This window comes from Ophidiomyces ophidiicola (genome assembly GCF_022830035.1).
Source record: "Ophidiomyces ophidiicola strain CBS 122913 chromosome Unknown scaffold_18, whole genome shotgun sequence".
NCBI lineage: Eukaryota > Fungi > Ascomycota > Eurotiomycetes > Onygenales > Onygenaceae > Ophidiomyces > Ophidiomyces ophidiicola.
In genome coordinates, this window is record NW_026054658.1 from 1 (window position 1) to 24,504 (window position 24,504).

Consider the following 24,504-nt stretch of genomic DNA (forward strand, 5'->3'; position numbering starts at 1 on the left):
CTCTGTAATTACTAAGCTACCAGCCTGCCTGCGCGTGTACTGTTTTGGCATAGTAATTCTACAGCCTGCCAATCACCGTACGGGGGCCCCATATAACACGAACTCTAACTCATGCCGCCAAGCTGGCTGATAACCGAGTTATACTGAATGGGTTTGTTAGGGGAGACGCCGTGATAACCAGGTTATCAGGGCTTGGCAAGTTATAACTTTGTAACACAGGTTGGTGATAACTTTATATTCAAAGTTCATATTGCTGATCAGTTGAGTGTCCTTTTTGCATCCAAAATACTTGCATGGAAATCTCTTTAGAGCACTACTTCTTTCATAACAAGCTAGGAAGAACCATTAAACCCAACTTTTTTGTGGCATTCTGTTTTTAGTGGCATGAATATTAAAACATTAATGTTAAAATATCAGGGCCCAAACGAACCCACTTCACTGCTATTCTCCCTAGGCAAACAGGAAATCTTTACATTGTCAAAGCAGGTAGAGCTTCTAGCAAAGATTACTAATCATGGAAATGAAAGCAAGATACAGTAAGCAGAAGGCAGGTCCTTCCTATGTGATGTCCCCCTTGATTCTCTTGTATATATCTACATACACTGACATGGAACCTCCTGTACATACTTACTGAAGTAGATTAGTTAGTAATTAGTCATCCTTGAGCTTATCATTGAAGCTTGAGGGAACAAGAACAAGACATCTTCTACTACTCAACCAAAATTGCACGGACATTCTGTAGCTCTTATAGACCAGGTAACAAACTGGTAGCATGTCTTGCTTGATTGGGGACTCCAAGGGCAACCCAAAATTTTAAAATTTCTTGCTAAATTACACATGAACTCTAAACAGATTTAATGACTAAATAACTAAATTCCCTGAAATAATGGAATCAGCAAATGAAATCAAATCAATTATTGAGTCTCTCCCAAAGTCTGTATTGCAAATAGCTAAATACATACTTAACTATAGCCAAAGTAACCCTAGCTCTTGAGTAATTTCACTTGGCACCCAGCATTTAGCAGAATTCATCATCAAGAATAATGAGATATCATTACCACAAAATTGAACCTCTAACATTTATCAATCTTGTATATTAAAAGAGAATCCAAAAGTGCTCTCACTGAACAGTTCACAGCTGACTTGATCAGAATCAGAGTTCTCTGACATATTTTATCTCACAGACTGAAATCTGAATCCATCTATAATCAGAACAGCAATCCACAAATTCATCCAGAACATAATGATAGTTACAAAGCTAACTTTCTATAGAGCATCACTATCAAGCAAGCAAGTCATGTCAGACAGATTCTCAAGCAATCTCTTAAGTAACTTGATCATGAATCTTTCATCTGAAAGTGGTAATTCAAACAATGTCCCATCAACAACTTCCAATTAAATGCAGCAGGAACTACCCACTCTGATGATATATGAAGATTCATCTCCAGATCAGACAACTACAGCAAATCAACAACTCATAATCATTCAACAATCTATTACAATCATGTTCTCCAAAGATTCAAACACTGACAACTCTTCAGAATCATCAATTAAAGCCCTGGAGAAACATGCATCTTGTACAAATGACATAAATATGCAACAGATCATAGATGCAGTTACAGCAAATATGTGTACAATTATACATTCAGAATTAGCAGTCTTACACAGAGAATCAACTACTTCTGTTCCAACAGCAGTTTTATCAGCCCAACATTCTACTACAAGCAACCACACACCCCAGCAAAGCTGAAAAATCACTGATATTGGCTATTTCTACCCAGATATGCCACATCATTGGGGCTGAGACATTGCAGATCAAGAAGAAAAGATCTGAATTAAAGATGTATATCTTTTTACTGTCAGAATTAAGACTGCAGCTGTCATTAAAAACCCACTGCAGATAGATGCTGAATTGCACTCATGTCTCTGTGAAAATGTCATAATCTGATGAACAGTTGAATTAAATGACCTAGCACACAAAGCTCTTGTCTGTGATTCAGTTGGCATTCAGAATTGATGCTTTGTTCTTGAAAAATGTTTCTGGATATCATCAGCACAAGCACAATCTAAATTTGATAGCATTCACTATACAGTTGCAGATGTCTGCAACAGCAAGTCAACAGCATTCTATCTCACCAATATCATGACAGCAGCTCATCAATGTGGACTAGTCACTTCAGAATTTGCAGTTGTACTGCATGCATGGTGTCATCTTGAAACTTCTCTACAAGTCACAATAGATGAACCACTAGAAGACACAACAATGAATGTCTTTTGTGAACTGCTGATTTGTAAAGAAGTCAATTGGTTTGATCAATATAACATAACACCCACATACCATTCTCTGTACAGAGCTGTCACATTTCAGACACCAAATACAAGATGTCAGTATACTGCAGATTGATTCTATGGACAGTTCAGTTGTTCACAGAATAATCAATCATGGAGGATGCAGTCAAATGATCAGCCCCAAAAATTTCAGCTCAAGTCAACTGAATGAAGTTCATCATCTCCATCCCATAATACAGTAGGACTGCAATGAGCATATATAACAGATTCAGACCCAACAAATGTTGATGAAGATTATTCATATGAATCAGAAGAAAACTCAATTGTCTCTGAAGACAACACATCTTTAGAATCTGACATAAAAGAAATGAACACTGATCCTCACACTATCTGCTATCATTGTGAAGAAGTCTTTTCTTCATGAAACCAGCTTTTCCAACATCTCCATACATGTGAGCCATCAGCTTACCTCACTAGTCCTGAACAGAATATTATTGTGTTGCAACACATTGAGCTTGTCCCAGACACACAATGGAACTTTCATCACTGAAAACATGTCACAGCACAAGATTACATCAAGAATGCTGCCAATCTAGCAATCTGTTGCCTTGACTCAGACTGCAATTCTACATTAGTTAATCATAAATTCCTCCAGAATCAGGACCCAACAATAATTATTCAAGATGTGACATCTTTGCCCATTAGTGGAATTGATGAGGGCTTGATATTCCATGCCTCAGCATGCTTTCCACTACACTTCTCTGATTTCAACTTAAATGATGATAAAATCATCATTTGCATCATGATAATTGTCTGAGTTGTTGACACTCTTTCAGTTAATATACTCATTGGAGTTGACAATCTTGCACCAGAAGGCATTATTCTTGATTTTCTTTAACAGTGTGCAATATTTGCAAGAGCAGATAACACCCACACACAGCTGGCTGTCACCCCAAAATCCAACCATCAGCCAAAATGAATGTTGTATGCTGTCTTGACTGTGGACATTCCACCACATTCTTGAATTGAACTACCAATTAGAACCTGAAATCAACAATCATTATCAACAGATAGAGACTATATTTTTCACCCCCAATGCCCTACTTTAACATGTTATACTCAAGTAATGCAGGCTAACCTTCCATTTGCTATTTTAGAAAACAATACTGAGACCCTCTACACTATTAAACATCATGTCTGCATCAGATACCTAGAGAAAGCCCAGAATGGTTTTGTGTACCATGTTGACATTCCAATGCCAGAAACTCTAGCTCACATACCAGCACAACAACCACCAATAATAAAATTAATCACACCAGTACTAGAGAAAACCAAGCTATCAAATGAAGTCACCATATTCAGCAAATCATCAGACACCCAAAAACTGGCTGATGCAGTCATGGCTCACCACAACATATGGGAAGACAAAGAGACATTTGTGAACATTCCACAACACTGATGAATGAGAATCTCAATTAAAGACACTGCTAAATCACAAGAATCTGCAAGAAAGTATTCTCTTTCCAAACAAGAAGAAGTCATAATTGACAAGACATTTGATGAACTTCACTGCAAAGACTGTATGATGCACAGTCTACATCATGCAAAGTACACTTATCCAGTCTTTATAGCATACTGATGAGTCATGGAAAATGGGCAGTAAATAGTCAAAGACTGCCCAGTGATTGACATTCACTCATTAAATGCCTGTTCTGTCCCAGATATCTACCCACTACATCAACAAGAGAATATAATAGCAGCCATAGTTGGCTGTTCTTACATTACAGTCTTAGATGCCACATTCTTTTTCTATCAATGGTGAGTACACCCTGAGGACTGAGATAAACTAACAGTAGTAACACACAGAGAACAGAAAGTTTTTAATGTTGCAGTCATGAAATACATTAATAGTGTTTCTTATGTTCAATGTCAAATGAATTATGAATTCCAACACTGGAAAAAATTTTTCTGTATATATATAGATGACATAGTCATATTCTCCAAAACACTGAAGAAGCATATTCAGCATCTTCACATCATTCTTGACCATCTGAACTCTCTGAACATTTCTCTGAATTCAAAGAAAGCTTTCATTGAATTCCCATCAATCAATCTTCTAGAACAATGAGTTACCAGCCTAGACATGTTCACAGCAAAAGAAAAACTTGAAGCAATTGCTCAACTAAAGTTTCCAAAAACTCTACATCAACTGAAAATGTATCTTGAATTAACAGAATGACTATGCCAATACATTCCCTACTTCACACAACTTAGTGAACCTCTCCAAATCAGGAAAACTGAACTTAATACAAATGCATCATCTAAAGGCAGAAAATGACTGAACTATGCTAACAAAACTTATATGAACAATCCATTACAGCAAGAACTTGATGCTTTTGCAAAAATTCAAAAGCACTTCACAGTTGAAAATTTCCTTGCACACCATGATTCAGATCACAATTTATTTATGGACATTGACACTTCAAAGAAATGAGGCTTTGAAGTTATGATTTTTCATGTCAAAAGTATATGGACTGGCATAACTAACAAGCAATTTGCTACACCATCATCTTCAACATTAGTTGAACTGATCATGTTTCTAAGTAAACTACTGAACAAAGCAGAATGAAACTACTGGTCAACAGAACTAGAAGTGACTTGTCTTGTCTGGACTCTCTGGAAAACTCACCATCTAGTACTGAATAATCACAATTCAACAGTAGTCTACACTGATCATGCAGCTACTCTGGCCATAGCTAAGCAAATCTCAATGAACACTACAGCTACAGATAAACTAAACCTACATTTAGTTCAAGCAGCAGCATATATACAGCAATATCAACTACTTATATACCACAAATCAGAAAAAACTCACATAATATCTGATGCACTATCTCAACTGAAATCTAATCTGAATACACCAATGCATTCTTTTCTTGCCTCATACACAGCCACAATTGCTGAACTCAATCCAAAGTTCCATACTGAACTGATAGAAGAATATATCAAAGATTCTTTCTTTATCAAGGTCTTGCAAACTCTTAACTCATCAACAACTGCCAAATTACCATTTTACATAGATGATAACCTCATTTGGCATCAGGAAAATGGACAGAACCATCTCTGTATACTCAAGACAACTATATCTATAATAATCAAATTAGCACATAGCCCCATGCACTTTGACATTGAATGAACACTAGCAAGGCTTAATGGACTTTCCATTCATTGAATGCATCATAATGTCTGAATCTATATTCAACATTGCCAGCAATGTAATTGCATTCACCCACAATGTCACTGATCATTTGATGATTACCAACCAATATTAACATCAAAAATTTCCCATCACACAATCACCATGGATTTCATACAAGAACTTTCTGATGAACAATATAATATGCTCCTGACAATAATCAACAAGTATACCAAAAGAATTGCTCTAATTTCAGACCACACAATATGAACAGCTCATGACTGGGCTATAGTCTTCTACATCAGGCTTAGTATAGCAGACTGGACAATCTCTAAAGTTATAATTTTGGACAGAGACCCAAAATTCACATTGCAATTATGACACTCACTTCTAGCCCAAACAAATACCAAACTCTTATATTCAACAGCCTATCACCCGCAAACAGACAGTCAGTCTGAAAGAACTAATCAAACAGTTGAAATTGCACTTACCCACCTTCTACTAAGCATTACAGACCCATTGCAATGGCACACACTCCTACCTGCATTGCAGAGATACCTAAATTCAGCCATAAATACCAGTACAAAGACATCAGCATATGAAATTCTCTATGGCATATCACCCCCAACAGTACTAAACTGGCCACTGAATGATCAATCTTGATTCTCAGCAAGAGCTGATGCAGCCCTACTGCTTGATGAAGCAACAATGATAGCAAAATATTATTTTGATAAAAAGCATCTATATCCAGAATTTCAAGAAGGTGATCAAGTTTACCTGCAACTTTGCAAAGAATATACCACATCACTCAGCAAACAACTGTGAAAATTCAGTGACCAATATGCAGGATCTTTTACTATCACAAAAAGAATTGAAAAGTTAGTTTGTGAACTGAATCTGCTGGACACATGGAAAGTCCATAAAACAGTTAGTGTCACCCATTTGGAACCAGTCTCAAACCTACCAGACTTCTTTAAGTGAACAATCCAGCCTCCCTCACCTATACAAATTGATGGCCACGAGGAATATGAACTGGAACAGATTGTAGCAGAATGCACAAAAGAAAAAGGCACTAAAGCACAAAAAGAATACTTAGTGCAGTGAAAGGGCTACAGACCTCAAGAAGACTTCTGGTTAAAAGAATTGAAACTAGCCAATGCCAAAGAACTATTGCATGAATACAAATATGCAGGCAAGCTTATATAAGTTATATACAACAACAACAACACAAACAACCCATGAATGCTAAGTGAACATATAATATTTCACTTCTTCTAAACATTCTTCATTCTACAACTTCATCTAACATAACATATTTTCTCTGACATTCTTCACTCAGCAAGCTTCACAGACACAGCTCTATCACAGATCACATTAACTGAATTCTCTTTGTATTCAAGCAACTGTCCACTCACTTTGTATCCAACTGCTCATTTCTTACTACCCAAGCTTACCCATTCCCTTCTACTCAAATTCTCTTTGTATCCAAGCAACTGATCATTCTCTAATTCCCAAACATCTGCCCAGCATGAACACCCCACCAAATACTAATGCATTTCCAAAAATCTCTATTAGGGCATCAAAGCTCACAATCCTATCTGCACAAAAGACTCTCTCTTGTGCCAAAGAACAACATAAACTCCAAGATCAATGTGAAGTCCCAGAAGACAAGACAGATTTTCAAGCAGGCTATATCTTATAATTTGTATCTGAAAATGCTTGAGTCAGACTCCATCCTGCTAATGAATGGAATTTCCAGGGCCCTTCATCATGCAATTCTCTGCCAGCTGCATCAGAACCATGGCATCTTACTCAAATTAAGATAGAAATGATGATGGACACATGAAAGAACAAAATTATGACAAACAAGTGTACAGAAAACAAAATCATCACACAAAATCATAATGAATGGGTTTATATTCATCTATCTGCTAGAGCATCTTTTTTTGAGCAGTGTGATTCAGTGGAATGCAATATTGATGACAATCATGTTCAATATGATGAATCTTTCATAATCTTGCAACAATGAACAGCAGCCACTTTAGCCCTGCAAACTTGAGCTGAACTGATCAGAGCAGAAATCAACAGAAAACATGAAGAAGAGATGATTCAGTGGAGAGAAAGCCAGATCATATGGGAGCAGAAATTTCTTCAATGTGAATGGTTCAAAAATCATAATATCATAATTTGGGCACCAGAAACAACAGACACAATAATCAATGAAGCAATCAATCATCTAGAGAACCTCTCTGAGGAGAACTCCCAAAAGAAATTGTCAGTTGAATATATTGGCTGACCAGAGAGACAAGAAATCCAAACAAAGAAATACAACATGGAAGCTCTGAAAGACATCTTCAACTCTTCTGAATCAGAGAATAACATTCTTGCATTTCTTGACAATGAATTGCCAACTAGCCCATGAACTGTCCAAACAAATGACAATTCCACCACACCCACGCCAAAGCAAAACCGCAACAAATGTAAAGTGCCAAGCAATAAAGTCACACCATGCAAGAAAAAGACCCCAGTCAAACAAAAATTAACTTAAAAAAGTAAACAATTGCTCAAATCTGCTGAAAAGATTAACCCACAGAATGATATCTTGGAATGCAATACTATTTCATTCTCAATGGATGATAACATACCATCTCCTACATTCTCTGACTACCATGCTAACAGTTCACTTGATTGGGGAACACCTAGAAGCCATCTATCATCAGAACCAGATGAAATGGAAGTGTCAATCTTAAATGCAGGAACAACATTAGCAATAGAAATACCAATACATAATGAATCAATATCTCAACCACTACTGAACTCACCAAAAAACATCAATAGTGATCTCTCTGGTTTTAACAATCTCCCCTTCTGGGAGCAAGAGCTGATATCACAACACTCTCAAGAAGAACAAGTACTTTATCTGCAAAACAGACAGTTCCCCATCTTTTATCTTCCCACAGACTTTTCAGCACTAAATGCTGATGACATTCTTATCACAGATGAACTAGACACAATAATCAAACAATTAGCAATACCAAGTGGACAAACAGCAACACTCACTAAGTACAAAAATGCTCAATATGCCATGATCACAGATCAATGTCTCAAATTCTTTCAATTCTTCCCTGAACAGCAAAAATTCAACATGCCAAAGCCAGAGGAATGACATCTAGTACTTCAAGCTCTCATTACATCAGTTGTTGATACCTACTTTAAAGAACTGTTAGACAAAGTTCAAAAAGATCACCAACAGCTATTATTGAGATCTACAAAATATGAACTCATTCACTTTCTCTGTTGATTCTCTGGAGAATCCATCCAAATACAACCACCTACAGCAATAAAAACAGAAATCTGAATGGCTTTGAATGAAGATGATGTTATAACAATGGAAGAAATTCAAGAATGGCTCAAACTAAGCACAGATGAAAAAAGAGACTCATACATGGAATGTCAATTCATTTTAAATGATTTCATCAGACACAAAGTTCTATGACTTTCTAACCATCAATGGAAAGCCCATTCAGCTCATCTACAAGCACTAGAAGCAATAGCTGAAGATTATCCACATCTAACATGAATTGATGACACTGGCATGCTAGAACAGGATCCAAAAGACACTCTACAACTATGGGAAAACTTTGCATTAGATGAAGGATGGTACCCCCAACATCAAATTAAAATATATGCACTAATGCAACTGATCATGTTCATCCTGGCTTGAAAAAAGTTCCTATATCCAATGACACATACTAAATTGATCAACAAAGCTGTCATTGAGAAGATGTCATTCTTTTTTGACTTTCCCTACTATGATTACCAATTCTAACTAGCAACAGGGCACTGACTTTCAGTGAGGACACTGATCATTAAAAGATATTCTCTGGCAACTGACATGAAACCTCCTGTACATACTTACTGAAGTAGATTAGTTAGTAATTAGTCATCCTTGAGCTTATCATCAAAGCTTGAGGGAACAAGAACAAGACATCTTCTACTACTCAACCAAAATTGCACGGACATTCTGTAGCTCTTATAGACCAGGTAACATACACCCTGCATACTTATAAAGTAAACTGTGGTAGCACTGTTGCTTTTTGACTAGCAGCACCCCAGCAATATTTCCTTCTTAGTAAGCAGCCATGTGGTCTTAAAATATTCTTTGCAGGCTCAGAACATTCATGCACCGGCATAATTTACTTGTTCACTTGCTTCAGTGCTCCACAACCATAGGAGTCATGAACATTCTTTTGCTAAGAGGTTGCTGGTTGCTGCATTTATGATGGCTACCTGTGTTGCCTGTGGTATTTCAATCACTGTATCGTGAACTCAAAGCCATTCTTCACTTGGGAATTGAGTCTCCCACTTGATTTGACTGTCAGTCAATCATATTAGTCTTTCTCTCTTGCCAGCATCATTGCAGACTGATGGACCTGCACAATTTGAGCTTCTGCTCTATCTTCATTAATTTGCCATAGTGCTATTTCCTTTCTTGAAATTCCAACTGACCAAGTCATACTACCTCGGATCCTCACTGCCTATCTTGATGAAAGAAGTCTATTCTGCAAAATAGGCTACCTTATCAATCTGAATATTTGATATTCTTGTGGGCTTGCATCAGAACTTATTGTTGAGGCCATGAATAATATTTTTCAAAAAGTATTTAGTGCCTTATCATGATGAGCTTTTGGATGAGTATAGGAAATAATTTGAAGAGGGGCAGATTACACTGTATATGATTTCTGCCTTCATTGTGACATCTGGGAAATGCCTTGTAATCAAGCAATCTCCTCAGGATGGGTGGGACTGATATCAGTGGCAATAGACGTTCGGAGGTTGCTTTCTTTAGAATACAAGTAGGCATGAAAAGAAGAGGTGTGAGACTCTTGAGACCATTTACAGTGCTCTCCAATGTATATAGATATACTTCAAAAGGTACTAGTAAAATAAGTCAGAAGCTTGATTTACTGTGATAACTATACCATTTGTTCCCTTGCTGAGTATGACATTTTCTGGTGTTGATGAAGCCAGAGGTGGTGCATCATAACTGGGATTGAGAGAGATAGTGAACTGCCTTCCCTGTAATGGAGACTGAATCAAGATTGAAGAAGTGGAAGAGCACTATTGCTTCAAAGTAGAACAGTTCAGCAGAGATTTGGAAATGAGATTCCCATTCTCAAGGTAACAATAAAGGGGATTGTTCTCACAGGTGAATTAGGCAACTACTCCTTATTTGATAGGCGTAAGATGCTGTGCTGAAAAGGCATTGTCGGTACTAGTAAAATAAGTCAGAAGCTTGATTTACTGTGATAACTATACCATTTGTTCCCTTGCCAAGTATGACGTTTTCTGGTGTTGATGAAGCCAGAGGTGGTGCATTGTAACTGGGATTGAGAGAGATAGTGAACTGTCTTCCCTGTAACAGAGACTGAATCAAGGTTGAAGGAGTGGAAGAGCACTATCACTTCAAAGTAGGACAGTCCAGCAGGGATTTGGAAATGAGATTCCTGTTCTCAAGGTAACAATAAAGAGGATTGTTCTCACAGGTGAATTAGGCAACTACTCCTTATTTGATAGGCGTAAGATGCTGTGCTGAAAAGGCATTGTCTTTTGAATAAGAGCCTCAGTTCCAGCACGCACAATGTTAAGGATATATGGACGCCCGCGAATAGCGTAGTGTAGTAACCTTAGGAGTATGAAGTAGTGGCGTGAAAGGCATGAAGTTGTTACTTCAAAATTAGAGTTGAAACAATCACGATTCGGAGTAACTATAAGCCGCAGCCCAGTCTGCCGTCAAAAGCCGAATTATAGCTTCATTTTTCTCTAAGCTGACGACCTGTTTAATTTGGAGCATTGTCCACAGCAGCAAGCCTCAATGCCTATTTTCCAATCAAAGCGGTTCCGGCCTTCGGGGTCTACGGGCTCCACTCTTGGTGACAGAATCGGCCAGCTATACCGAGCGCGGTTGTCGAAACACCCGTTTTTATTATTTGGCCTCCCTTTCCTAAGCCTAATGGTTGCGGGTTCCTTTGTTCTAACACCGGCTACGGCTATCCGGTATGAACGACACGACAGAAGAGTGCAGCAAGTCAGCCAACAGGAGGCATTGTCTTTGGGAATCAAAAGTACAGATGATAATCCGGAGAACCTCAGATTGAACCCTCGGAGAAGGATCCTGGGAGACGAAAAAGAAGAATACTATGTAGGTGGCATATGCCGGGCATTAACTGGAAACCAGATTTGCTGATAGGTGATTGCAGAGGCTAATGGCCAAGGACTTGGATGACTGGGAGCAGAAGCGAGTGAAACGATGGAAAGGAGAACCAGATGGAAGAATCGGCTAGCTTTAAACAAGGACATGAAAAAAGAGAAAAAAAAGAAAAATCTCCAAATGCATATTGCATAGCACTACAAGTAGCATTCCTAGTTCCCTGGTTACTGGAGACCTTGATTGCCAGCATGGACCAACGGCCCATTGCCAGCACTATCAAAGCTTCGTCGATTTCGACGCCTAAGCAGATATTTGAAATGAGGTGCCTGTCGGTTACGGACCCAGAGCTGGTCCAAGTTTGGAAGGAGACGGCATTTGGCGGACACCCCGAGCGAAATGATTAAGATACACAAGCGGAGGTTGACGCGTATGGACCAAGGGCGTGCCTTTTTGTGGCATAGTTACATGCCTGGCTCCCAGGCATTTGAGATTGTGGGATGCTGGCACTTTAAACAGTCAAAGTCAGCAGTGAGGACCTGATGCATTGGGCGTCTTCATTTCCTCATCTGGGTTGCGCACGGGTTATTTGCATCCTGTAAGCTATATAGTTTCGTTTTGTTTCATTAATGGGATATTCTGTGACTGACCACGGCGAATGTTTCAAGACAGCGCTCCAGGACCCCGCGTGCGTTGACACCCATACGCGGGGAATGGCAGGCCTGGTTGGTGAAGCAAAAAAAAAAAAGACCACGTAGACCAACCGGGATTCGAACCCGGGACCCGTCCATGGCATGAGTATCGTGCCACGAAAGTAAACTTATCGGCAAGAGACACATAAGTGGACAACGCTAACCACTGCGCCACTGGTCTAAGAACGACCGAAATTGTCCGCCTTGCGCTTTATGACCGAACTGTGGGGGGAGGGCGGCATGGAACTACAATATTCCGGAGATCACGGGGCTGTTTTCTTTAAGGCAACGAGGCAGCAGCGCGACACGCGCCCCAAGCGGGCTGGACCCGACTAGAACACTCCAGCTGCGGGCCAACGTAGGATGGGCGTGACGGCCAGCGATGTGTGTACTACGGGGCATGGGTAGGGGGGATGGGTAGTGGTGATGGTGGTGGTACGGGCTGGCCGCTGTCACGGCTGTATAGACGGGAGGGGGCAGGGAGGGGCCATATCGAGCAGCTAGAGTTAGCTCACCCGCCTGAGCCAACAACGGGGGAGGGGGGGGGCTTAACGGGCAGGCTGAACGGCGGGTGCGGTGAGAGGCAGCGTCGTCAAGGCGCGCGCAGACCAAGAAAAGGGGGGGAGGGTCAGCCTTGAGGCGCCGCGCAGCCCCGTTCGCGGCCGGCGGCCGGCGTCGTGCAGCACCACCAGGGCCTGCGCCGCTCCAGCCAAGCCCGCGTCGACTGGCATGCGATCCAGTTGGTGATTTTTTTTTTTTTTGTTTGTCTCTCCCATATCTCGTTTCTCCGGAAGCGGGCGAACCTTGCGCGATGCCGGGCCAATCAGCAGCAGGGCGCAGACAGCTAGGGGGCGGGCGCCAGCAGATACAGGAAACAGAGCACGCAGACGGGAGGCAGGCGGGCTACTGCTGACTGCTGCTGCTGCTGCTGCTGCTACTGCCCTGCCAGGCAGCGGAGGCGCCAGCGGGCCCGCCAGGCCGCTGGCCGGGCACTTCCCAGTTGGCGCGCCGCGGCGCCCGCCAGGCCTGGCACGCGTGCCAACTTCCAGGCGTCACGAGCCGGGCGGCATGCGGGCGGTGGCGACGGTGGCCAGACCGGGCGCCCCCCCGGCTGACTAACCGCCCATAACGTCATGGGCTCTGCCCCCGGCGCTGTAACTGCCACGCCCGCCACCAGCCTTTGCCGCCGTCACTCCTTCGCCCGCCGCGCTTCGCTCGCTCGCTCGTCTGCCCGTCTGCTGTGCCCCCCGGCCTTTTCGTCATCGCGCCGCCACCTTTTTCGCCGCGCTCTTATATCTTCGGTCTTCGCTCGCTGCATAGCTGCTTGCTGTCTGCATATTGACCCGCCCGCCTTGCTCCCGTCGTCCAGTCGCCTCCGGCCCTCGCTCGAACTTTTCCCAGTCCGTCGTCCGCCGGAACACCTTCCAAGACGCAAAGCAAAAAAAAAAAAAAGGGGGGGCGAGGGGCCTCTATAGATACATATCGGATTAGCTCGATTGGCGTGACGAGGAACGGCTCTCGCCGCAAATCACGGGTGATTGGCTGCGTTGTGGCCTCTGAGCAGGCTCCCTGTGCTCGCTTGATCTGTTCCATTTGAATTCTAGGCCCCCCTTTGTTCTGGGAGTTCAGACGTCACAGCGCGCCGTGTTGTCATGAGTAATAATAATGGCGAGTGTGTTGACGTTGGCATTTTTCTTTGATATTTAACCATCAGCTTTTGCAACCGCCTCTTCAGTGCCTTTATCCTGCGAGGGATTCATCTCAACCGAAATGTCGACCACCACTCTTTCAAACCCTTCGCCGTCAGAGTCCTGGAGCCCAGGAGCTTTTCCCTCGATTAATACTACGGCCAAACCCTCCGAGATTGCAACACCTCCGTTATCGAACGACCGGATCACAACTCCTTTCCCCGGCAGAGCAAACCCGGACAGCCAGCCCGGACAAACTCCTAGTCCAAGCTACTTTAATATTATTGGAGATCGCACCTCCCTGCACCTTCATTTCACGCCTCAGCTTCCTACAGACGGCGGCCCGTCGCCGCATTGCTCCTTCGCAAAAACACAAAGGCACCTGCCGTCCACGCCGGCACGAGACATCTCGCGCACAAGCGATGGCCCTCCCGCTGTCGCGTCCACCCCATGGCACAATACACCCACTGTCGCCCAGCAACAGGATTCCTGCCTAAATGATAAACAGCTAGGAACGTTGACGCCCTGGGCATGGGCACCGTCTGATGCCAGTAGCCAGACTATATCCACAATGCACCTCTCCCGCTCCAGTAGCCAAAGCCATCATACCTCGTCGTCGTCGGCACCTTCTTTATCCTCCATCACCGGGACTCCAGGCCTTAGACGATCCGAAACCTCACCGCCGTCGATTGATTCTGGCGGTATCAAAATAATTTCTGGTGACTGCTGTAAGGACTTAGTCACTTCTCATTCAGACACCACTCTCTTTTTGGATATCCGCCCCTACCCCCAGTATTGTCGAGGCTGGATCAAAGGGGCGTTAAACTTATGCATTCCGACTACCTTACTTAAAAGGCCATCATTTAATCTGCAAAAACTCCAGGATACTCTCGCTGGCGATGCTGAGAGAACAAGGTTTTCTAATTGGCGAAATAGCACACGGATCGTGGCATACGACGCGTCCACTTCGCTCTTAAAAGACGCGACCTCACTAATCAATGTTTTGAAAAAATTTACGAACGAAGGTTGGATGGGCGAACCTCTGATTCTACGGGGCGGCTTCTCGCAATTCTCAGAACAAAACCCTACTCTGGTGGATCGGAAACAGGATACGCCTGCCATCGTAACTAGGCAACCCCTCTCTATCAGCTTGTCACTGCCCGGAATATCCGGAGGCTGTCTGCTGCCCCAGCCCAACCCCTCGATTAACCCCATGTATAATAGTATCCGCCTGTGTACAGACCTGAACGATGGTGTTGGCCAAATCCCGCTCAAACTACCCAAGCACTTGTCAGAACATGTGAGGAAATCATTCCCCTCCTGGCTTGTCCAAGCATCCGAGACTCGAGATTCCGGGAAGCTAGTATCCTCTAGGTTCCTCCAGATAGAACGGTCGGAGAAGGCTCGAATGGAAGAAGCCCTATCGGATTCTGGGACATATAGCAGGCCATCGATGAAAACCCCGCGGTCTTCATATCGCATTGCGGGCATTGAAATGGGCAGCAAAAATCGATATAGCAACATTTACCCTTACGAACACTCACGCGTCAAGTTGGGGAACGCCGTGCAATGCAACTGTGATTACGTAAACGCAAGCAATGTCAAGGCCAGCCGGTCGAACAAACTATACATTGCGACGCAGGCTCCTCTTCCATCGACCTTTAAAGTGAGGGCCACCAAGCCTTGAATTTGCACGGGAAAATGCTAATCCAACTTTATAGGACTTTTGGCATGTCGTTTGGGAGCAAGATGCACGAGTCATTGTTATGCTCACTGCCGAGTCGGAGGGCCCCCAGCTCAAATGCGACCCATACTGGCGCTCTTCAAACTATGGGCCACTGCGTGTTGAGCTTATTAATGAATCAAAAGTCCCACTGAATATCGGGCGTTCGCCCGGCTCTCCAAACAAACGAACACACAGTCGACGGGAATCTACCGCTCCAGCAGGAGCAGAAGAGCCCTATATGACAGTTCGGCATATCACATTGATCCACAGCTCTCTGCCATTCGAGCCCATGCGCGAAATTACTCAGCTGCAGTATTCAAATTGGCCCGATTTCGGCGCCCCCGCTCAGCCATCACACCTCTTACGGGTGATTGAAGAGACCAACAGACTGTCGCATATTAACAGCGGGCGACCTGCCGTCTCTGTATTAAACGATCCGGAGCCTCCATCCCCGCGGAAAATCATCGTACATTGTAGTGCAGGGTGCGGGCGCACCGGCACCTTTTGCACCGTAGACAGCGTCATGGACATGCTCCGGCGCCAAAAGCGACAGGGGGAAAACGAAGACGAGTGGGTCTACGGCAACGACACGGATCTCGTTGCGAGCACGGTGGAGGATTTCCGTCGCCAGCGACCGTCCATGGTGCAAAGCCTGCGGCAGTTTGTGCTGTGCTATGAAACTATTCTAGAATGGCTGGCGTCTCAGCCGGAATACAAAAATAAATAACCTCCATTGTGGGCAGCTCTGCCCGCCGCGGCAGAAGGTGTCCAGCCGGGTCTCCAGACGGGTAACATTAGACTGGAGACGAAAGAATGTGTCGGAATCATATCAGTTTTATGGATCGCCGTTAGGGCTAATGTACTGCCAAAAATTGATAGTGATTTGAAACTACGACATGGAAACAAAACGGGCCTTTCACAGCACTAGCTACATGTTGACTAACCAGTTCACTAGGTGGCTTTTACAGGCGCACAGGACCAGCGTATTTTTCCTTCTTAATGATTAGCAACTTGATTGTTGCGAGGGACTTGGATCGTGTGTGTGTGTACATATGTTAGATCACACCCCTTTTTTATCTTTATTCCTTCTGTAGTAGCGTTGTTGCGCAGAATGTTTTCCTTTTTTGTTTCCTTGTGGTTTTTGGGCGGCTTGAGATGAAACTAATAAACAGCACGCCAGACGCTAGAAAAATGAAACAGGATTAACCAGATACTATGATGAGCCCAGGTCCTTTCGACTAAGTCATATTATCAAATACTATTTCTGAGAGAGCTGCATGAGGCTAAGCTGGCTGAGATCCAACAACTCTCATCAGCAGTACAACCTGTTCAGCAGAACTGATACCATAGACGATAACCATGTATTCTAGATATTTCGAACCCAGCCCGCGAAAAACAGCAGAAACGACGCCTGCTTGACACATAAACGTCAAATGAGCGCATAATTCAGCCCCAGCCCGTTAGTCAGCTGCTGCCTAGTTACTCAGCCGCCTCGAGGTTGGGCTTGGGCATGCTGCACGTCATTCTCTAGCCAGCAAAAACTGTACTAGGCAGCGTGTCTGCCTGCCAGCCTGCTGGCAGCTGCGACGAAGCATAAATATCCCGATGGTTCCTGGAAGTCGCAAAAAGTGGCCGACGTGAGAGTTGACTGCTTGACTGCGCCTGCACCCTCGTGTCTCGTCGCATCGTTACTCCTTGATATTTCCTCTGCTGAGGACCCCCTTTCCACGCTATATGGTGAATTGGACTTGTCTGTGAATTGGACTTGTCTGTGAGGTCGACTTCTCGCTCGACGAACGGAATACATTTTATCCCTCTGGTTCATTATGAATTTGACTACTGTGGACATCAACGAGCCCTGCCCAAACGGGCCGGGCCTCGTTAGTCTCCCCCCAGAGCTTCTACAGCTTATCTTGATGTCATGCAGTACTCCAAGCTTCCTCCAGCTATCCGTAACCTGCCGTTGGATATACGACATCGCGTCTTCTTCGCGCCCAGTCATACTACACCACCTACTACGCACCCCAGGCCTCAAGTCCTCCATTGACACGAGCCTGCCAAACAGCGAACTGTTTCGCCTTTTAAAATCAAGAACAGCTGAGCATCTATATGGCGCCAATTTCCACTCTAATTTGACCAGCTATATTTTCCGCACAGGCCTAATTGATACTCCCGCGTCTGCCGTGGATCCAACCGGCTCGTATGCTGCGCTTGTTGAGAAAGGCGTCGGCCGTATCTTCCTCTACCGCATTGAGCGTCAAACGGTACACCTTCGGAAGATCCTGGAGCCTCCCTGTAATCCCCCAGGGCGTGTCGAAGTGGTCAAGGTGATATTTTGCACCGACGGCTCGCTTGCCGTGCTACAAAAATTTGAACCTGCCGAAGAGGCTGAGCAGCCTCATGCTTATCCATTTATGCAGACTGCAATACACTATTTTGCCAATTCCAGCGCCCGTCTTATGTTTTATTCTTGGGAACATATGGGTGAAGGAACGCCTCAAATAACGCTAGGCGCTTTCCACGATATTGGTGCGTGGGTTCCGGTGACTCTTGATGCGAGCGGCCGTTCGAAAGTCGTGATAGTGTGGAAGACAGAAACTGTCCCGGAAAAGAGAAAGGTGACGCTGCATACGCCAGACTCGCATAACAATCTTCCAAGTAGCGCGGAGCTAAACGCTTGTATGTATCACCCTTCTCCCTCGTCACAAGTGATCGTGTGTGCTCAAGTTTGGTCAAATGCTAAAGCTAAATTTAGATGTATTGTATGATTCTGTGACTATTGTGGATGAAGACGGGCAGAACCCCGATATCCCTGCGGCCGTCGCGACACGGCCTCCTGTCCAGCCTATCGTCAAGCTTAACCTGAACGACTTCGCGAAACAGGTTAATATGTACCACCCTGCCTCCCCAATTTACAACAGATATATGAATTTACCAGAGCCCAATACGCAAAGCTCCTCCCGGCATACTGTAATGTTCAATTCGTGCCGGGTCAACTTCGGCTCCCATCGTCTTTCCTTCTCCATCAGCATTCCTTTCTACTGTACCCACGAAACAGACTATTCTCAACCAAACCGTCCAGTCTGTCACTGGAAATATCTTGCTCTTGGTGTTACGACCCACCCAATCCAGAACTGGACCATCGCCTGCCTGCTACGGTCTGAGGCTCGCTGCCGCTCTTCTAACTGTGAGCATATACCCAACCTCGAGCGCGGCCGCCGCTTGGATATATGGAAAGTAGTGGCTCGCCTTTGGGGCTATCAGGCGCGGAGCAATGCTCTTTCTGGGCTCATAGCCTCGTCTCCCAAGGGAAAGCGCTTGGCCATTGCCGATTGGAATACCGTCTACGTCTGGGCCTTAGAACCGGGAGTCATCATGGAGGCTGATGAGGAAAGTTCTTCGAGCTACTACCCAGACACAATGAAGGTAGATGGTAAACTTGAACTGAGACCAATCACCCTCAAGCCTCAGGCTGTCTGCCACAGTTTAAATTTTTCTAGTGAGGATGAGCTGATCGCATTAACAGATAAGGGGCTGATGAGGTGGAGTTTGGGGCCGAGAGGGACGGGGTTCAGGGTCAAGAAATTCTTGGATATGGAAGAGAATACAAAATCGGGAAACTCTAGCGTTGATACTTGGATATTGAGCTGATTTGAGCGGAGGATGCGAAGTTCTATCCAAGGGTGACGGGGCTGTGATGGACAGTCAAGTGCTCTGCAGTCATTTTGTGATGGGTAATCCTCCATTATTCGTATTAATTACCCGTAGACTATTCGTTATCATTACAGATATGTATGTACGGAGTAGACACATGTTATTTCGTTTTTTTTTTCTTTTTTTCCTATGGGGTGTAGCATGGAATTTTTCACTCTCGTTAAGGGGCTACGATAAGCTTGGCATAGAGCCCTAGTCGTCGTTGACACCCCCAACATTGAACCATCTTCCAACTCACACTTCCACCCGCAACATGTCTCTGTCCAAGTGCCATTCTCCCCACCCTTTTATAGGAATCGTCACCTCCTATGAGGATCGAATCCAGTATATATCAACCATTTCCCCCTAAAACCTTCTCCACGTAAAAAATGTCGGGGCTTAATGACCCCGCAACAGGCCAACCTCTCCCCGCCGATGCCATCCAGCGTGTCCTCTACGTGTGCCATCCCGTTCACGTCTACGCGATCCCGCCTTTAATGTCCATGAAAGGCTACACGGCCGCTGACTGGACTGTGCCCGACCCCCAGAACGAAGGCAAAACAAAAGAGATATTTGCCGCACGGCTTCGCATTCTGGAGACTGCTTACCCGATTCCTGCTCCTAGGTCCCGGGTAAGACCCGGAAGCCCCCTTTCTGCAAGCCCGAGTGAGGACTCGCAGGAGAAGGTGAAAACGGATATCCTGCTGGAAGATTCGAATACGGGTGATTTGTTCGCCGCCGCGCCGTATACCGACGCCAGCGTTGTGGAGCACACGATCGACTCATCGCGCTTTTTCGCTCTCCGAGTGGTTGGCGATGGGCGAAAGGCTGTTCTAGGGATTGGATTCGAGGATCGAAGTGAGGCGTTCGACTTTGGTGTTGCGCTGCAGGAGGCGAGAAAAGTCCTGGGCTTCCCGGCAGCTGGTGACGATAATAAGAATGCTACTGCTCGTTCGCAAAGACCTGCCCTGCTGCCTCCGTCAGGAGCGGGCAGGAGGCTTGGGATGACACCCATGAGAGGTAGGATGGGCAAGAGTTCTCCCAGGGCGAGTCAACAAGCTGTCCCGCAAGAACCTTCCGAGAAGCCTGATAACAAGCCGAAGGACTATAGTCTGAAGCCGGGACAGACTATTACCGTGAATATCGGCAATCGAGCAAACATCGATACAGGATCTCCGTCGGCTTCGGCTACGGAGCAGGAGGATCAGAAGGCACTATTCTCAATCCCTCCGCCTCCAGGGGTAAGCTCCTTGGGTGGTACCTCCGGTGACAATACGATCCCCTTTCTCCCCCCACCTCCTAGCTCAAAAGATAGCCGAGTGGACCGGCGACGAAGACCCCCATCAACACAGGGTGTTGGCCCCAGCGGGTTTGCCGAGGAGAAGGCTGGCTCGACAGTAACAGTTCCTCATGAGGATGACGATTTTGGAGAGTTCCAATGATCTAGACTCAGTGTCTTGGTTTATTATCTAATTCATATTTAGAAAATTACGAGTGCTATTTTTGGTCATAAATGCCATTAGGATCCTAAAATAAAAGTGGCGTTAACGTCCTAGTATAACCTATACCCCAGTTTCGCCTTGTGATATTTGGAGGTTGGTAGGGTTGACCGTAGCTGTCATATCCCTTACGCAGTGATCTCGAGCATAGCGTTTTGCAGTATGGCCACTGGCGGTTCCTGCAAGATATACGTACAATCATTTCGCCGAAATTTCTAAGCGAAAGATGGGTCACAATATCTCGAAAGTAGTAGAATTGCGGATATTCCTCATCAAAACCAAATTTGAATAAGTTCTTCACTGACGGCACTTGGTGTAAGAACGCCTCCCTCCGTGATCAAGGCGGTAATTAGATGTGGAGGAGTAAAGTCAACCGCATCACGCTTGCGTAAGCTTTTCGAGCCTTCTTTCGACTCCTTCGGCCCAACTGTGGCTGAACTGTCATTCGATATGAAATCAATAACGTGCTGGGTGATCGGCAGATCGTATTGGCCTAGTGGGTATAATCTCACAAACTTGTGGCTCTCTGCCACAACGTAAAACGGTTTCCCCACCGATTTTGCAAGGAGGCCCATCTGATATGTTCCTATTCGAGATATTATACCTCCATTCTCAACCACGCCTTCAGCGCCAACGATAACCATATCAACCATTCCCATCGAGTAAGCCACGGCAGACTCTGGAATTGTTGCTACAGGTACACCTTTTGACCTAAGTGCCAAAACAGTGTCCATGCCTTCCGTGGCACGGTCGGATTGGGAATTATCGCTGTCATCTCCATTATTATGAACCACATATATGACACGAAACCGCACGGGAGAGGAGCTGAACTCGTGTCCCTCCGAGGCAACTTTTTTCAGAAGGGCACCAACTACTCGTGAGCCACCATTTGTTAGTATGGTGGTTCCGTCCCGCACAAAGCCGCTTCCAAACGTAGCTATTTTATCCCTGCTCTCTTTCGCTCGTTTGATAAAGAGTCGGCCATTCGACAGCAAATGGGCTCTTATAGCATTAAAATCGCCTGCAGGTCCAAGTTTTCCCGGTCTTTGGAGGGTGCTAATTATATATCTTTGGAAAAGATCTGTGCCGGCTGAAAGGCCTATGGGATTTGGAATGGCTTGTTTTAGGAGTTCTGTGTGTGTTTTCAAGAGGTCAAGGGTTTCGGAAATCGTTGATGAGGGGGAGTGCGTTAGTAGTAGAACTAGAGCTTCTATTGCGGCAATGGGCATTGTCAGGTCTGGATCCGAGTTTAGAAGCTCATGGTATGTTGAGACGATGCTGAAAAGTGATCTGAGTTAGCCCACCAGCAGATTTAAGACGAATGGCACAATGCTACTCACTCAAAAGGTTTTGACGTATGTCCAGATCGATCCGCCTCGTTCCCCATCATGGAACACATGGAATATTGCTATAGTTCACAAAATGCTGGTTCCTGAGGTATCGTAGGGCCTTTGGCGGGGTGGCTCGGGTGCTTAGGTGAGTTTCTTTGCTGTAAAATAGAACTCTAATCACCAACCGAAGATTAGCCGTATAGAGGTAAATCTATAGCCTATTGTTTTGAATAGGAAAAGGTAGGCAAGCCTCAATTTAATACTGAAAGGTGTTGAGCGATGAAATGATTTACAGTACGGAGTACCCAGAAGTAATTGAGAGTCATAGTAATTAGTGTTTGCAGTGTTTGCTTGCGGCGGTTATTCTGGATTATATAATTCAAACTCTATTTTAGCGCGTTTTCCCTTCGGCCTCAATGTAAACAAACCAAACAGAGGGGCCTCAAGAGTGTGCTTGGGACATCAAACGGTGATTTCAGAGCGAAATGGCTTACAATTCTCGAGCAAGTCAGCAGTTCCATCATGGTAGTCAACAGCAACATAACCGCGGCCGGAAACCTAAAGAAGACGACACAGATGCCTTCCTGCGCCTGGTAAGTGGTAGCCCACCAGTCCTCGGAGCACTGGCCTAACAACTCCGCCCTTTGCTTAGCCCGACAAAGTCATCGCTGGATGTATCAATGATATTGGAATTCCATTTGCAGTAGCGGATCTATTGAAACCCAATCCACAGCAGATACAGATAGTGTTCGAGTGGTTTGCGGAGCTCTTCATGAATATAACACGGGAAACTGTTGAACCAGCAATGCAAGCGGCAGCAGAAGACATCTGCGCTGATTATGTTGGTATTATTCCGCCTGACTCCCGCAACTTGATGGCGTTCTTCGTGTCTTTGCGCAAGTTGATGATGCAGGTATGGATATCTGAGGCTACATCATTTCTTGTCATTTTTCTGCTCACACTGTTACTGAAACCAGTGTGGTGTCCACGACTTCACCTTCACGGATCTCACAAAACCTACTTATGACCGTGTGGCCAAAATATTCTCTTACTTGATTAACTTCGTCCGATTTCGGGAATCCCAAACTGCCGTTATCGACGAACATTTTAACAAATCCGAGAACACGAAATCTTACATTGAATCACTACAGGTCGAAAATCAGGAAATGGAACGGCGTTTGCAACAAATGAAAAGCCAACAAAAGGAAATGGAAGGGACTGTGAGGGAAAAGATCAAGAGAAATGATGAATTGAAAGCAAGGTTGCTAGAATTGAGGCGCAACCAGGAGCGTGTGGCAGAAACATTCGAGAAGGTGAAAGGAGACAAGGCAAGGACGCAATCAGTTTTGGAAGAAAAAACCGAGAAATTATTAAAGACCCGCCAAGAAAGCGAGAAGCTACGCCCTTACGTTTCACAAAGTCCAGCAATTCTCCAAGCTGCCCTTACGGAGCTATCGGAAAACCTGAATCGAGATAAAATCCAAATCGATAATATGGAAAGACGGATGCGGGCGTTGCAGATGTCGATGGATACTTTTGGTGTAATAAGTAACGATGTACAAAGTTGTATCAAAGTTCTGGAGGACGTTTCTGCGGAGTTACAAAAGGAGGAGGAGGAAGATGCAAGAGCCATTCGAAATAGAGATGCTTTAGCTGAGAGAGGGAACACTGTCAGGGAGGTTGCGCAGACAGAAAAACTTCTCCAACGACAACTGGCACGCTGGCATGAGCGAACCGAGGCACTTCGAAAAAGTGCACGAGAAAAGGCAGAACAAGCCCAAGCAAGAATGGAAGAATTACACAGCATACAGAAACAACTTCGAGAAGAGAGAGGCGAAAAGCAGCGAGATATGGAGCGCCGAAAGATTAGGATTGAACAAACAGAAAAAAAGGTATGATCATACCTGATTTGATACCTGGTTTCTAACTAAGATTCTACAGATGGTCGACCTGAAGGAGAACATTGAAAATGAAATCCATCGGGCTCATGATGAGTATTTGAAGATGGAGTCGCATATAAAGCTTTATATTACGGAAATGGAGAAATGCTTATGAACTATTGAACTGGACGGCGTTCAAGTGGTTGCTTTGGTTTTTCAAGATAATTATAGCCTGTGGGATTGGAGTCTTTGGCGTGCGTACAAAACGACTTTGAAGCAAAAGGCGCCTTTCTTTCTTTTTC

General features: G+C 44.5%; 6 protein-coding genes and 1 non-coding gene across 7 annotated transcripts; 5 read left to right on the forward strand and 2 right to left on the reverse strand.

Annotated features, from left to right (window-relative positions):
• Window positions 1–11,498: 11,498 nt before the first annotated feature.
• COX16 (Cytochrome oxidase assembly) lies at window positions 11,499–11,829 on the forward strand (the record flags this gene model as incomplete). Its single annotated transcript, XM_049253405.1, has 2 exons — window positions 11,499–11,687; window positions 11,746–11,829. The coding sequence occupies 2 exons, from the start codon at window positions 11,499–11,501 to the stop codon at window positions 11,827–11,829; spliced, it is 273 nt and encodes a 90-aa protein (XP_049107487.1).
• Window positions 11,830–12,448: 619 nt separating this feature from the next.
• Window positions 12,449–12,566, reverse strand: LOZ57_004362. Its single transcript has one exon. It is a non-coding gene; the product is annotated as a tRNA-Ile (tRNA).
• Window positions 12,567–14,155: 1,589 nt separating this feature from the next.
• Ptp2 (phosphotyrosine-specific ptp2-like protein) lies at window positions 14,156–16,526 on the forward strand (the record flags this gene model as incomplete). The annotated part of the gene is made up of 2 exons (XM_049253406.1): window positions 14,156–15,739; window positions 15,795–16,526. 2 exons carry the CDS (start codon window positions 14,156–14,158, stop codon window positions 16,524–16,526), a joined length of 2,316 nt encoding a protein of 771 aa, XP_049107488.1.
• A 1,099-nt stretch (window positions 16,527–17,625) lies between these two features.
• Window positions 17,626–19,450, forward strand: LOZ57_004364 (uncharacterized protein; the record flags this gene model as incomplete). The annotated part of the gene is made up of 2 exons (XM_049253407.1): window positions 17,626–18,478; window positions 18,555–19,450. 2 exons carry the CDS (start codon window positions 17,626–17,628, stop codon window positions 19,448–19,450), a joined length of 1,749 nt encoding a protein of 582 aa, XP_049107489.1.
• Window positions 19,451–19,881: 431 nt separating this feature from the next.
• Window positions 19,882–20,934, forward strand: LOZ57_004365 (uncharacterized protein; the record flags this gene model as incomplete). Its single annotated transcript, XM_049253408.1, has 1 exon — window positions 19,882–20,934. One exon carries the CDS (start codon window positions 19,882–19,884, stop codon window positions 20,932–20,934), a length of 1,053 nt encoding a protein of 350 aa, XP_049107490.1.
• Window positions 20,935–21,263: 329 nt separating this feature from the next.
• On the reverse strand, window positions 21,264–22,378 carry GCN3 (translation initiation factor eIF-2B subunit alpha; the record flags this gene model as incomplete). The annotated part of the gene is made up of 2 exons (XM_049253409.1): window positions 21,264–22,269; window positions 22,332–22,378. The coding sequence occupies 2 exons, from the start codon at window positions 22,376–22,378 to the stop codon at window positions 21,264–21,266; spliced, it is 1,053 nt and encodes a 350-aa protein (XP_049107491.1).
• A 429-nt stretch (window positions 22,379–22,807) lies between these two features.
• On the forward strand, window positions 22,808–24,377 carry NUF2 (kinetochore-associated Ndc80 complex subunit nuf2; the record flags this gene model as incomplete). Its single annotated transcript, XM_049253410.1, has 4 exons — window positions 22,808–22,915; window positions 22,975–23,235; window positions 23,300–24,214; window positions 24,264–24,377. The coding sequence occupies 4 exons, from the start codon at window positions 22,808–22,810 to the stop codon at window positions 24,375–24,377; spliced, it is 1,398 nt and encodes a 465-aa protein (XP_049107492.1).
• Between the last annotated feature and the right edge of the window lie 127 nt (window positions 24,378–24,504).